Raw genomic sequence first — 15,744 nt, forward strand, 5'->3', positions numbered from 1 at the left:
TGGCAACCTGTGCACTGAACATTGGCTGTTTTGTGCCTCCTCCACCTATTGGTCAATGTTGCAGGCCCGTTACATGATGCTGCTAGTGCAAACCTAGAACAGTTTGGAAACCACCTGACCACATTTCCTCTCACTTTTCTCTATTGGCAGATAGGCAAAGACACACGATAAGATGCTCCCAACCCCAGAGCTACTTGGTAATTCTGACCCTAAGAAACGATAATTTCTGCTTGGATGGAGTGTCTAGATTAGATTTTAAACAGTTGACCAAGGATGTGAGGCCATCTTGCATTTGTGACGCAACTGTTAAGACCCTATCCAGCAATTAACGGACTTTCTCCAGAGCTTGGCTGGTTTTCATCCATCTCATCCACGTGTACCTGAGATCCTGCCCCTGCGCTTGAACTTGCATTTCCCCAAAGGCACCGAATACAAGTTTCTTTGTGCGCAAAGTAAGTAGCAAATTCATCACAATGGGATTGATGACATAAATCCAGCAACTTTTGTAGAAGCAGCTTTGTGCTAGAGCCCAATATACAGTCAGCTGTTGTTATAAACAGGATAAAACTGTCACGAATATGACTCATGCATCATTGCTCCCTTTGTAGGCAGGCAGAGAATGCAGCAAGTGGTCCAATAACTGAGCTCATTAAAGAGACAGTTCACCTCCCACGGGAGGCCAAGCAGACTTGCTTTGGCATACCACTTGCGCAGGAATAGTTATACCAGGAACTTGCATTGGGGATCTTGCTTCTGCCTCCTTAAAACCGGAGGAAAGGAATTGGCGCCGTCTCATGCACAATTGCTACTGCCGCCACCTCACTGTTTGCAACCTGCTTTTCAGCTGACTAAACTCAGTGAACTGCAAGACTTACTCCAATGGAGAGTGGAACAAGAGACCTTAAAATAAAGGAGGTAAGCCACCTAGAAATATAAATAAATGTTGCAAACCTACCCCTTTGAGACTTGCTTTTCCACCATTTAGTCCCATTGTGACCATTTAGGGAAGGGGGTTGGGGACCAATCCTCCTTTAAGGGATCATTTGTCCCCAGAGAAAGTATACGTTAGACAAATTTTTTGAGGGTGTGTGTGTGTGGCAAAATTCTAAAATCTTCTGTGGGTATCCCATTACTTTGATATTCAGGGTATAACAAGGTTCTGAGTCTTTCCCTGGCATCGCTCTGTTCTTTCTTATGGATCATTCTGTTCAGGAAACATCTAGAAGGTGCAGCAAAGTTTTTGTTAAGGTAAACAAGTTAAAGAAAACCTTAGCTATTTCTATTTCTATTTAAAAGGTAAGAACTCCACCCCAAATAACTCTCCTCCCGCAACTGATCTTAAGGGGCAGCTTTGCCCTAGCTTCATGAAATGCTGAAAAGGCTGGGACGAATAGTTCAGTCCACCACTCTTTTCTTAAAATTATTTTGCACTAGGTGAATCTAATATGTTTTGTAAGGTCTCAGTAAGGTAGGTGTGGAGAACCTGTGCCCCTTCACTAGATGTTGCTGCACTACAAATCCAGTCTTGCCTACAATTCATTGTCTTCAATTGCTGGAGGTGATGGGAGTTGTAGTTCAGCAACATCTTGTGGGTCAAACATTCCCCACATTTGTATCAGGGCATCAGTCAGCACAGCTTTATAGACTTCCGTTAGCCTCATTCTTCCTGAGGTGGTAACTCTGTCTCTGGGCTGTATGGCTTCAGAATGGAAATGGAGGCTTACACGATGAAAATGAGCGTGTAAGGGAAAGACTAGGTCAGGATCTTCCACCCATTGTCAACATGGAGGATTTTGTATTTGTATGAACTCAGCCATGCGGGCCTCTTCCTGCAGTCTGAAGTCATATAGCTCAGGCATAGATTTACCACCTCTGGGAGTAGGGCTCAGCCAGCCTTTCTGCATCCTTTCCATTAACCTTCTATCGAACCCAGGAACCATACAGAGTCAGACTACTTCTGCATCCAGCTCATTATTGTCGACACTGACATACTGGCAATGTTAAACTCAGGACTCACACTTACTAGTTCATGCCATGTTTATGCAAAAACACACTGGTCTGAAATCCTGGACACCTGCCTAACATCTAAATTATTTTGCTTAGAAATGCTTCCGCCAACTTCCTGAGTTTTATTTTAAACCGTAAAAATTCAATTGCGGTGTGTTTCAAAAGGCTTACACTTGGTTTCGACTTTATGCATGTATACTTAGAAGGCTATCCCTGCTGCGTTCTATTGGGCTTACTTCCAAGTAAGTAAGTGTAATGTAGCACTGCAGCCGAAAACCTAATCCGATGGTGCCATGGCTGCTGGTTTTGTTTAGGTAACCTGCCAAGTTGAGCAAATTTAATCTGCCGTCTGAAATTCTCCAACCTATCATTATACTTCCAATGGTTGTCCTCAGCCCACAGGGTCACTGGTACACTTGTGCTCACGAAAGTGCAGGGTATATTTTACCAGTTGCTGGTCCTTAATTGCCCTCAGGCAAATTCTCCCAACTGAAACATTCTTCCCAGGTCAGTTCCTGAGCAACTGTCTTCATAATGGGACGACAGCCTGTTTCCTCCCCTATTCCCTTCCCATTCAGAAAACCTGCTGAGACATCCTGCTGCCCTCTGCCAAGCCAAATACATCTCCATCTGATTTTGCACTACAGGGCATGAGATTAAGTAAAAGATCTAACTATACAGATGTCTGAAGAAGTGTGCATGCACACGAAAGCTCATACCAATAACAAACTTAGTTGGTCTCTAAGGTGCTACTGGAAGGAGTTTTTTATTTTTTTATTTTGTTAGAGCAGGGTGTGAGTGAGTGAATGAGTAGTTCTGTAACTCCTCAATAAAGAAGGGAAAGTAATGGATATGTGCATTTGGAGTTGCATTTGGAAACGCACACCCATTTGGAAAGTAGCACAGCAAGAGTAGGTGACATTTGCATCTGGGGGGACAACTGAATTCAGGTGCTACCTACCTGCACCTCCCTTTTTCCAATGACGTGTGTATTTTGAAGCCCATCTGAGTGGGCTCCCCCATCCATGTTCTGCCCCAACTTGGAATGCATAACTGCTCTTTATTAGAACTGCAATGGAACATAACTCTTGCCATGGAATACAGAAACTGCAGCAGAGTGGCAACACTGGTAGCACCCACAAAGTTTCCTGAACGGTGCTAGTTCTTCTCCTCTCTGATTCCCACTGAAGATAATCAAGAAGGCATAGGTTGCCCTTAACAATGCTGTCATGTGGCCAAATCTGATTAGTTCAATGGCAACAGTGATGCTAATGTTCCCTAAGTTATCTATGATCCCATGATTGGCTAGAATCTTGCAAGGAAGAAGCTCTTTCGGATCATTTAAATGGCAGCAGTGGTGTTAGCATGTTCACTGATTGATTGGCTACAGTGACTCAGTTAAGAAGCTTTTCCAAATCATTTAAAACTGTCCAAAATCAAGGTAACAATGGCCACAAATAGGCATGAAAAAGCTATAAAAAGAGTATAAAACAGCAGTTTTCACAAACATTTTCATACTTCATGAAACAGCAACTTTCACACTGAAAACCAAAGCTCATGAAAATCCAGCGCAGCACTAATTTTCACTTACTTTCCTAACTACACAGCCTTGCAGCACAGTCCTATGCATATTTAGTTGAAAGAAGCTTTCATGGTGTTCACAGTGTGCCTAGTTTTGTAGCTTGATAATACCAAGCAGTCATCTGTCTTGAAATAAAGTTATATAAAGTTTTATTGATGGTTGGTATACATGTGGCTGGTATACATTTGGCCAGCAGAGGGAACAATAGACCTTGTTCTAAAGCAACATAAAGAGGGAAGTGCCTTTATCGTTCCTGCTAAGGAAATATAAGTATAAAGAGGGAAATGTCAACAAGAACGACTGATAACAAGCATGACTGTAAATACTTTCACTGACTTAAGACAATTCAGGCAGAAAGTGTGACTTTAAACATTTATTTCTTACATTGTGAAGTGACTTTTGCGGCTACTTCACAGGAAATTATTATACAAGAGTGCCATTTATGACTGAAACAACAACCTTCAGACTCCCAAAGTTTCACTCCTGGGCTTTTTCCAGAAGTGTCACAAGTGACTGGCCAGGGAAGAGATTTGGAGGAATGGTGAAAACATGACCCAGAATTTAGCAGCTCTGGGAAAAAGCAATTGAGTGTTAGGAATCTGTAGGGAAATGTTCGAAACTACATTAGCCTATATCTTTATAAGTCTGCTGTGAAGCCACACTTGGAATACTGGGTACAGTTTCAGTTGGCACAACTCGAAAATAACATTGTCAAGCTAGAAAACAAAAGGATAATAAAAATGATCAGATAAACTTCCCTACCAAGAAAGGTTACAAGATAGAGATTGTAAACTTGTGCATCATGTAAAGAAAGTGGATAGAGAGAAAATTTCTACAGCCCTCATGATACCAGGACCTGCAGCCATCCAACTGCTGCCTAACGCTTATGTCAGTGAATAAAACAGTTTTACCTGCTTGGGGAGAAATTGCTAGCATGAGGTTTGTCTCATGTGTTTTTAATCCTTCAATGGGAAATGCATCAGGGGAAAGGGATTTGGAGTGTAGAAGCTGCAGGCAGAAAAAAGCACCCACCCATCATTGTTTCTGTGTTCCGGATTCCCAGCCACCAAAGTTGTTTTTCGTTGAAAATGTTTCTGCGTTTTGCTATGTGTTTTCATACAGTAGAGAGCAAGGACAAATGAGCAGAACCTTTATACAGGGTAGGAGAGGTGAGATTCTAAAGTCCACTTGTCCAGAAAAAACTGCCTCTTGGCTTATGCTAAGCTTTGGAACCAAGTACAGTGGTACCTCGGGTTAAGAACTTAATTTGTTCTGGAGGTCCGTTCTTAACCTGAAACTGTTCTTAACCTGAAGCACCACTTTAGCTCATGGGACCTCCCACTGCTGCTGTGCCGCCAGAGCACAATTTCTGTTCTTATCCTGAAGTAAAGTTCTTAACCTGAAGCATTATTTCTGGGTTAGCGGAGTCTGTAACCTGAAGCATATGTAACCTGAGGCACCACTGTAAAGGTAAAGGTAATGGTAAAGGGACCCCTGACCGTTAGGTCCAGTCGCAGATGACTCTGGGGTTGTGGTGCTCATTTCACTTTACTAGCCAAGGGAGCCGGCGTACAGCTTCCGGGTCATGTGGCCAGCATGACTAAGCTGCTTCTGGCGAACCAGAGCAGTGCACAGAAACGCTGTTTACCTTCCTGCCGGAGCGGTACCTATTTATCTACTTGCACTTTGACGTGCTTTCGAACTGCTAGGTTGGCAGGATTGGAACCAAGTACTTGGTCAATAATACTTGCAATTTCTTGTCTCATACTTTTGTAACTTGGTGAATGTTTTGGGTAGTATGTTGTGGACAAGCAAACCATATTTAAGGAAGGGCACTGAATTCACATGCAACACCAAGCCATCGTTAAAGCAAACCAAGGCTCATAAGCTAACAATCAACGATGACTTAGATCATGCTTGTTGGCAATAAACAAACCATAGATTGAGCAGGTTTTAGACTTAATGCTAAGCCATGGTTCAATAAATCAGAGTTTAATAAACTATGAGTTAATGCTATGTGTGAACAAGGGCAATAAAGGTTCAGCATATTGTAAAATTTAGTATACCAAATTGTTCTTTGTATATTTCATAGCTATACAATGCTAGCTGCTGAACAGAACTGAGAACGGGCATGTTTCTTGACCTATTTAAATACCACCCTTTCCCCATACACTTTGTATGCCAAGTTTCTTGTGCACTCCCTAAAGGGGTAACATTATGACTTCATATGTTATCTATGGTCTTCAGGATAAGGTATCTTCTTGGAGCATACTAATTCAAGCAACTGAGGGGGGTGATAACAGGTGTGAGGAAGGACATTCTGAGATACTACAGGTCATAGAAAGCTCCTCAGTTGGCCAGGAGACTGACATACAGTGACAGTAACAGATGGAAATATCAACTAAGAGTCAAATCTGTCTCTAACCTTTAGCACTGCTGAGCCAAAATGCATATCACTTTGAAATGGATGAGGGGGGTATAGGAAAGTACCAGTAGAGACTGAAGACCGGCTGTGCCTGCCTTCTGTACTTCAACACACTGGAGTCCAACTGGAGTATATAAGCCAAGAGAGAGCAAGAACGGGTCCTTAAAGAAGAGAGAGACTGGATAAGGCCTATAGAAAACATGGAGCCAAAAGCCAAGGTGAAAAGGTAAGAATGGTGTGAAGAGCCACTCTGATTGTATAAGAAGATAGACATCTCTATTCAGAAGGATTTTATTATATACATACATCCATTTTTACAGTATAATATATATTTACATCCATTCTTACAGTTTACTGTAATGTTGAGAAGTTATTAGTGCCATTATTGCAGACTGAGATTTAGAGATAGTGATTCTTCCAGCACCATTCAATCAGAGCAGAGGAACTTAAATATTTATGTTCATGTTTGGATTAGATGACCTTTAAGGGTCCCCCCCCAAAAAAACTCTTATCATTTTATGCTTTATGTATTACAGGACCTGTCTTTTACATAACACACTTCTATAATGGATGCACTCATTCTAGACCTTGTGTATTCTACAGTTTTGTTTGGGATGCAACACTGAATATGCCCCACCCACACATAAAAACCCAATGTTTAAAATATTTTATTTAGTTACTAGTCCTTATGGTTTTAAAATGCAGAGAGCAGCTCATGAAGTGGTTTGGTTTTTTTATTTTGTGTTTTTGTGTTGTGAACCACCCTGGGATGTATAGATGAAAGGCGGTATACAAATTTAATAAATGATAATGATAAGAAGCAAAAACTAGCCCAAGACTGTGTAGGATTTTGAGTCATCATGAGACAGGGATTCAGTGTCCTAAAGACTTCTGTGTCCCTCTGCAAGAGAAGGAAATGAAGTCCAAACTGATGTGGGGGTGGCGCTGTGAGTTTGATAGTATGTGGGGTAGAAGCCTACCCTTAGAGGTCACATCAATCAGGGACCTAGACAAGAACTTTGTTGTCCGTCTCCAGCAAGAACACTGCAGATGATGTGAACCACCCTGAGATCTACAGCTGATGGGTGGCAGACAAAACAAACAAACAAACAAATAAGGTGTAGAAAAGGCCTGACTTCACCCAGATACAACTAAGTTTAGTGCTGCTTAGCAATTAAACAAGAGAGTTCAGTGGGTGTTTTGATAGACTGCATCACAGAAATAGGGAACTAATTAATATGATGGTCTAACTCAGCACAATGCTGCTCTGTATGCAGACCACTAAGGCTAAGTCAATATTTTCCAACCTTTGCTCTTAAACAAACAAACAAAAATGAACCTGGCATAAGACAGTTCTGCATTTATATTCAATCTAAAATCTTTTTTTGCTGAAATAAATTCCAAATGCTTCTGCAAGTTCTCCCTGTGTACATTTTTTATGTCTCACTGACTGTTACCAAGCCCATGTGTTGCAAACACACACATATATAAACATATATGACCAGAGAGGTGTGGCTTTTCAAGATTGTGGGCCTCATCACAAATATGCACTCACACAATGCTGTGCTGTAGTGATGACTACTTGTACCTGATTGGTTATCAGTTACTTCCAGGGAGTTGGCATGTATGTCTGACCATGATACTTAGGCCAGGAAGGGGCTGTGTCATTTTGGTGCAGTTAGCCATAAGCAATATTTTTTTTATCAACACCAATGCAGAGTCTCCAAAACGAAGCAAAGCAAAAGTGCAGATGGCTGCTTCCAAAATGGCGTGTTTTCCAATGGATTTTGCTCCATGAATGGTGCCAAGCTGCCTGTGGTTAGAACCATTGATGATGATGAAGAGTACAGAAAAAGGTATGCCAGGCAGCACAAAAGCCCATGTCTTGGGGTTGGGAGAGTAACTGTGAAATTACTGCCCAGCTGACATAGGAACAGGTGAGTGATTGCTCAAACGGCTAAAGAAATACCATATTTTCTTTGCTGCAGGAAAACACAAGATGCCAATTTTGAGAAAGAGATATTGATGACATCTGCAAACAATTCAGGTAATTTTGAAGCTTAGCAAGTTGCAAGACAGATATATATATATTATTGTGGCTACTTGGCAAAATAGTGCCATGGCAAAGCAGGTAAAACCTAGAGTCCAATTAAGACCACTGCTTCTACATCTGAGCTCACACCAGCATAAGTTGGAATCTTACCTTGCCCCAGTTGCAGAGTCAAAAGCAGTGAAAAAGGCAAGAATGGGAGGTGTTCTCAACATGCAGTAAGAAGATGAAGATGATAAAATGATTGTTAACTGGGTTTAGAAATCCTGCATGCAGAATCCATAAGCAACAGCAGCTCCATGCCCATCTGCTACCTGGAGAAGGGTATGTGTCCCACTGTCATACCATGGATTATTTACTGGCAATGTGACTGGAGCTGGACATAGTTGTGTCTGTGTGAGGGAAAGAGGGCACTGGAGCAGCCACAGAGACAAAGAAGAGTGGATACTACAAGAGTAGGTCATTAGTTGGTAGGTCAGTAGGAAGGTGTGTGTGTGTGTGTTTGCATCCTACTGAATATAGGTGTGTATCCACAGAACATCTTTGTGAATTCTGCTAGCAACAATGATTTTAGATAGAAAAGGCAGAGATCTGGGTTCTGGTCCTTTGACTTCAGAGGACAGGACTTCTAAGCATCTAACCAGAAGATCAAACAGAAAAGAGGTTAATGATGGGATCTACACCATGACAATCATCTAGACTGTCACTAGACCAGTAGCAAAAAGGGCCTTCAGTGGAACAGCACAAGCTTCCTACACAAGAAGTTTGATCCCTAACTATGGTATTGAAGAGGAATGGGTACTTGTGACCCTCCAGATGCTGTTGTCTCCAGCTATAACTCTCCTCAATTCCAGATGGTAAGGCCAATGGTTGGGGATGATAGGAGTTGTAGTCCAGCAACATCTGGAAGGCCACCAGTTCCCCATTCCTTGCCTTGAGAACATGAGATTTGGAAGAGCTTAAAATACATGCACATTATTGAGACAGTGGCATATAATAAGCAGAATGATTGGCACATGATCAGATAGAAACAGCAAGTATCTGACTCATTCATACAGGATGTTTTTCATTAGCCCAGTCCTTTTCATCCCATCTAGCAATTCCTGCCTCCTCCCCGACCCCGGTCAATTTAGTTGTCATACATCATGGCAGCAACACTGATCCTTTCATTGAACCAAGAGTAACGGAGGAAGGTAAAATCAAGAAGGCTTTGAGCTCTTGGGACCTCCCATTAGTTGGTACTTCAGCAGCAAGACCACACAAGCTCTCAGCTCTGGTACAATGTTGTGCTGGGCCCTTGTCTCCCATGCTATGTAGAACATCATGAAAAAACAAAGGTAGAGGAAAGTTCACCATCCCATGAGTACTTTTTTAAACAGCTATGGCTCGTATGTCAACTATGATAGTTCTTGGACAGGGATAGTCTTGCCACGGTGATCTATGTGTTAGTAACCTCAAGACTCTATCAATGCAATGCACTTTATGTGGGGGCTCCATCTGGTGCAAAACACTATGACTTGACTATTGATGGAGACTGATTATTGTTGGTACATAACTTTGGTGCTCAAAAGTTGCAGTGGCTGGCAATGCACTACCTAGCCAGGTTCTTGGATTAATTTATAAGACCCATAACAATCTGGGTCCAGGATACCCCAAGGACCACCTAATCCCCTATATTCCCGACCAATCATGGATGTCTTCAGAGGAGTCACAATTGTACAGTGCTGATGCTGTGTCATGATTAGCTACAGAGACAGAATCCTGACTATCTACGTACCCGGGGAGGCTGGGTGGATTATATGTTTGGCAGCAATCTTGAGTTCATCAACAGCTACATATTTAGTTACAGCAGCTATTTTGCTGCATAACTTTAGGTAAGGCTGTGTTAGCCAAGTCCCTGCTGCTTACATACTGTGCCCCCATCTCTGCCCTTTAATTTGACAGCAAATTTCCTGCTAAAATTTATGCTAGTGTAAGAATGTCATGATGTTGGCCATTGGCCCCAACTAGAATTGTGTTTGGTAGGGGGAATTGGGAGCATTCCTATACCCATCCAACCAGTATAATTCCCAAGCAAAGCATTCAGAATTTGTCAGTTGCTAGGCACCATTGGCTAAATAAAGCTACACGTTCTATGAAATGTCAGCTGAGTATACATTTGCTGTCAGATGTACATCTTTAAAGACATCCAAGTCTTGGTCTAACGGGCAGGTGGTAAGGCATGGAAAATCACATGTGTTAGCACTCTGCCAAAGATGGAGATCCTGATCTAGCATTTTATTGACACTCCTGTATCTGCAAGGGTTGCTCCGTTCATTTCAATGGAAGCAACATGCTTATATGAGTACCCCAATCTGCTGACTCCAGTGAAGTGAATGGGACAGTTGTCCAAGAGCTCTGAGTATGCTCTGGATCAAGATTATGGTTGGCAAGCTTCATAAAAGGCATATCAAAATATTATATATATTTTTAATTTAGTGTGCTTTAGTGGCCTTAATTCTCCCCCCCCCCTACTTGTGTCTTACCTCTCACATTCTTTGAGGGCAAGCCATGTATGTTAAATGTATAGCCACTATACACTATACCCGTGTGTGTGTGTGTGTGTGTGTGTGTGTGCAGCCTAGTCTTTATTTCATTGCTTTCAGTGGAATCTGTCATAAACTAACCTTTGGTGCAATGATGATATTTACTATTGCTATCAATACACCTCTGACGTTTTCTATGAGGTATAGTGGCATTTATTTCCAGCTCTTAACAAACACCAATTTGGCTTTACATTCCAAAGAGCTTTGTGTGACCCAGCCCATGAGAAGCCTTACAGTGGATGAATACGCAAAAGCCTTTAAGTCATTCTTAGACCATTCAACTGAGCACCAATGCATGAGCCAGTTCAATAAGGAGGAGCTGCCAGGTATAATAGCCAGGTAAGGGGGGAGAAATTCAGAATGCTTAAAAATATGAATTTTGGGAAATGGTCAAATGTCCGTAGCTTCCTGCACTCTAACGCTCATCCTTCTCTAAAGGTCTCAAGGAATACTTATTTTTTTCACTTATGTCCATTCTATTATCAGCCAATGTGCAAACAAATCTCATGGGATGCCTTGCAACCAATCCTTAGGGTTTACTCTTACTTAAGTGCAAAGGACTGTGATCCAACTCTTGGTGAAACTCCATATGGGAACTCTAGATGGGAACTCCTTTGTTTGTGCATTATTTGCCCATTTGGCTCCCCCAAGTTACATTATTTGGATGGAACACTCTTAATTTAAGGCAATCCATCTTAATTTAAACTGTTACAGCTTCACAGAGAATCACTGATGTTGCTTAATTCAGGGCAGATTGATCTAGTGACTCTAGTGCTCAAGAACTGTACTGTTATATGACACAGAAATGCTAGCCTGAGTTCATCATGGTCATTGGTGTGAACACATAAATCTATTGGACAAAAATGACTGGAACACAAATCTTCTAGAAATATCTAAGGAAGTGGGGGAAAGCATATATTATGATATATATTGGTCATCTTGAAATGTAGGGCTGCCATACATCCAGATGTTCCCAGTTGAAACTGGGTTTTCAAAGGTGGAATTGAAATGCGGAGGGAATTTCTGAAAGGTGGCGCTTTGTCCTGGATCTTAGGCAAGACAATAGAAAAATCTTGTTGCGGTTTTTTTTTCTTTTTGGGCGTTTTTGTAAACTTTTGGGGTGTCCCGGTTTCTACTTTTAGAAATATAGCAACCCTAAATAAATATCAAAAGTCCTGTATTTTAATGCTGTATAATAAATGCTTATCCTTTTAGCCTTGGAAATGGAAAATCTACCATCAATGTGCTAGGTGTGGGAAGTGGCACAGGTAAGGAACAAAAATCTAAAAAATAATAATAATTCAGTTATGCATCTGCTTTGAGTGGGACACTCATGGTGGCAGCTGTCAATGCTTTGTTGTTGATTTTTCCTTTCTTTTAATATAGACACACAGCCTATTTTGCTTTCAGGCTAAGGCATCCATTGGTCAAAATTATAAATAATATGTGGCTCATTCCCTGTGCACATTTTCCTGAAACTGGATTTATATAAGTGCAATGAAGTTGGTTTATTTTCTTTCAGTGTCCATTATTCCACTTGGTACAGAGTACAGTTTCAAGTGTCATAAGGCTTCAGTATCTGGTACTTTTTCTGTATAATGTCTGAGGGGAAATTTTTGTAGATTATTATTATTATTATTATTATTATTATTATTATGCATAGACTATAGAAGGAATGGGTGTAGCTCAATAGTTAAAGCCCCTGTTTTCCAAGCAGAAGGCCCCACAATTGATCCTTGGCATCTTTGGGTAGGGCTAGGAAAGATCGTTGAAGGGCCACTGCCCATCAATGTCAACAATACTGGGCTAAATGGACAAACAGTCCGAGTCACAATCAGGCAGCTTCCTATGCCAGTGCTGGGAAAATGGCTGGTAGCACTTGTTTAAAACACCTGAAGGTTCTCTGAGGTATACCTGAAATACAGCATGATCCTCAGCATGTTTACTTTGAGATCAGCCACACTGAGTTCAATGGAAATAAATTCTAGATAAATATGCACAGGATTTCAACCTTAAGGACCAACTGGTTTTAATGAATGAATTTGCTTTGAACTTATCTTATAGGTGAGCAAGACTTGAAAATGATTAGGATAATTCAGGATGTGCATCCAGGAATCTTTATCAAAAACGAAGTCATAGAGCCCAACCCTCAACACATTTTGGCATATAAAGGTACAGGATTGCATTCTTCTTCTATCAGGATAACTGGGCTTATGTTTTGATCCACATGAAGTTCACCTTATCGATTATTTCATAAACAGAGGCTGTAAGAAATTCAACTGACCTAAAGAATGTCTCATTCAGCTGGCACCAGTTGACATCCATGGAGTATGAAAAGCAGGCAAAAGAGCAGAACATTCAAAAGAAATACGACTTCATACACCTGATCCAGGTAAATCAAGGACCGATCATATGACTTTCTCTGTTTTTGTGTTAGCTCACATTTTATCTTCAATATAATCAACAACACTTAGGTGTCCTGGTATATGATAGGCCAGATTTCACTGGTTCATCAGAATGGATAGGAAATGAATGGGATGCTAATAATTCCTGCCAAATTATACTTTTAGCCTTTACATAGGATTTGCTTAGTTTTGTGTGAGCAGCAATACATGTCTGGGATGCAGACTAAAACCATTTTTTGTGCAAGTAAAATCTGACCAAAAAGCAAGGGTTAAAGAAAGAAGGGGAGCACTCTTCTTCCCATGGGACTGCCAATACAACCTCGTATTGTCCCAATCTGTAAAATTAGAATTGATGTGTGTGTTTTTTAATGGAGAATAAAAGCAATGGGGCATTTATTAGTTTTCATATGCAGAAGCCCTCTATGAAGTTTAAAATGATATATTAACAACAAAATGTTTTAGATGCTGTACCGTGTGGAGGATATTGCAAGCACCATCCGGTTTTTTCACAGCTGCCTAGATTGTTATGCTAAGCTTCTGATTATTATCTTATCAGGTGAGTGGCTTTTTTGTTCTTGTTATTGAAGTACTGATTCCCCAACATGAGTAAGATTCTCATGGAATTAATGGGGGCCCAGTTCAGGCACCAGCCAGGGACTGCCAATGTGAACAGTGCTGTGTGGGTGTGTGCCAGCCTGCCTGCCTCCATGCTCACCCTTGAGCTTTCCACATTGAGCAAGATGGCCAGAAGGGGGTTTCTAAGCATGTAATACAGAGTCAGACTTCTCCTTTTTTGCCATCCTCTTCTGTATCTGCCTCCCTTTCCCTTCCTGTCCAGCAGGCTGCCAAGGAAGGATCAGATTGCGGTTGTGAGATATCTGAACTGTTTGCTTGCAGAGGGCTTCCTAACTCATCTTCCATTGCTCTATCTCTTAGTTTTGTTCCTCATTTCAGCTTTGCCTCCTCTCTCTTTCAGGCTTTGCCCACCCACGTAAGATTAGACCACAGGTCTAGTGTGTGAAATGGGGGGCTTGCCCGTTTATTTATTTTTAGACAGTAGGTATGGCATTGGAGGCTCTTGATCAAGAGATTCTACAACTTATCAAGGAAAATTACTATTTATTAACTACAGTATACTCTTATACAAGGCGTGTGGATGTGATTTCTATGTAGTAAGTGTGCCTAAAATATTAGCTTTGGTTTATGTCACCTTAATTCTGCACAATGGCTCAGTGAAACTCATAATTCCCTTCCCATAGGCAACAGTGGGTGGGCCTCCATATGGAAAAATTACAGACACTGTCTTCCCCCAACCGACAGCGGCCACTACATCACAGCTGATGACATCAAAGTTGTCTTGGAAGGAATGGGAGTTACATACCAAGTATACAATTTCCCTTCTTATTGGGATATAACTGAATGCTTTATTGAAGGAGATACCACTGGAGGTCAAACACTGGACTTTCTGACGGGAACTAAAGACTTTATGAATACAGCACCCCAGGATCTGAAGCAGAGTCTTCTACAGGCTTTGGGCCAGCCAGAATGCAGCACCAAGAAGGATGGAAGGGTTATGTTTGGAAATGATTTGAGTATGATTGTAGTAAATTCCTAATACCAGTCAAAATAGTAGGCACCATTTTAGTTTGTGTTTGGTTAGGTACTGAGCAAGCAGAATCAGTTCTCTGTTGTGAAGAGAACTTGTTCAATACTGGAGAAGAGAGGGGCACAAATGGGAGAAGCTTATAAACATTAAGAACTGGAAGCAAATGTATTAGTTGGTCTTTGTGATTAAAACGGTATATATCTTGTTTATCATAGCAGGAGATTGACATTAGTTTTCATGGATACACACTGCCTCTGAGGCGCAGGAAAGTGTTGCAACATAGAGCATGATAATTTGAGTATATCAAGAAGAGACAGCAAACTTTAAATTATGTTCACATAGCATAAAACAGGTACCGGGAACTAATATTTAATGTATTGTATATATTTAAGAAAGCTCAGTAGCCTAATTGTGTATACATTACATGATCCCTAGGTATTTAGTCCAGCAAATATTCTGTCCTGTGGTGCATTTCTCTCTTTATTACATTGCATCGTAATATGAATTTTGGATAATAGGAGCTCCTTACAATCAACAGTTAGAGGCCCTGAGGACTCCAGTACCTTTAAGATTTGAGAATTATTCAACATTGGCACACCATCAGCATGAGTATGTTTATGTACATCAGCCCCAAAGTAATATGGCAAGCCTGCCACTGTAATTTTTGTATTTTCATACTGTGTCCTTCCTTTTTAAAATAAATTGTTTCACACAGAGAGTCAATGTTTTCTTCTATCATCAGACACATGGTATAGTGCACACCATTCTCTTGAAATGGACTCGCCTTATGTTTTCAGTGTTCCTAAACGCTTGCCTTTGGAGCGTAGTGGATAAAACCCCCTCCAACCCTGAACTGCTATATCCCTGTGTTTGTTGGTTCTGCACTGTTCCCGTTGCCTCCCAGATAGATATGGTACCATACTAGCCTGCTCTACCAGCACAGTGATGGTGCATCTCTGTCCCATATATAACTGGGGTGTAGGATCAGTTTGCCTGTTACCAATCACCAGTTATTTTAGGGCTTTTGTTGGTAAGGAGGAGGTCACAGAGGATTCAAGAAAATAAGCAGTTAAAATATGGTTGG

General features: G+C 41.2%; 1 protein-coding gene across 1 annotated transcript; it reads left to right on the plus strand.

Annotated features, from left to right (window-relative positions):
* Positions 1-315: 315 nt before the first annotated feature.
* LOC117054879 (carnosine N-methyltransferase 2-like) lies at positions 316-15,367 on the plus strand. Its single transcript, XM_033164093.1, has 10 exons — positions 316-915; positions 6,021-6,240; positions 7,733-7,870; positions 8,003-8,061; positions 10,850-10,988; positions 11,865-11,917; positions 12,714-12,821; positions 12,911-13,041; positions 13,517-13,610; positions 14,314-15,367. The coding sequence occupies exons 2-10, from the start codon at positions 6,215-6,217 to the stop codon at positions 14,667-14,669; spliced, it is 1,104 nt and encodes a 367-aa protein (XP_033019984.1). The 5' UTR covers positions 316-915; positions 6,021-6,214; the 3' UTR covers positions 14,670-15,367.
* Positions 15,368-15,744: the final 377 nt, after the last annotated feature.

The sequence above is a fragment of the Lacerta agilis genome, chromosome 1, assembly GCF_009819535.1.
Source record: "Lacerta agilis isolate rLacAgi1 chromosome 1, rLacAgi1.pri, whole genome shotgun sequence".
NCBI lineage: Eukaryota > Metazoa > Chordata > Lepidosauria > Squamata > Lacertidae > Lacerta > Lacerta agilis.

Excerpts from the sequence above, each read along its gene's own strand:
- LOC117054879 (XM_033164093.1), top strand. The coding sequence starts at position 6,215 with ATGGAGCCAAAAGCCAAGGTGAAAAG. Across the intron at positions 8,062-10,849 it reads GACATCTGCAAACAATTCAG|AGCTTTGTGTGACCCAGCCC; the intron begins GTAATTTTGAAG and ends TACATTCCAAAG. Across the intron at positions 10,989-11,864 it reads CTGCCAGGTATAATAGCCAG|CCTTGGAAATGGAAAATCTA; the intron begins GTAAGGGGGGAG and ends TTATCCTTTTAG.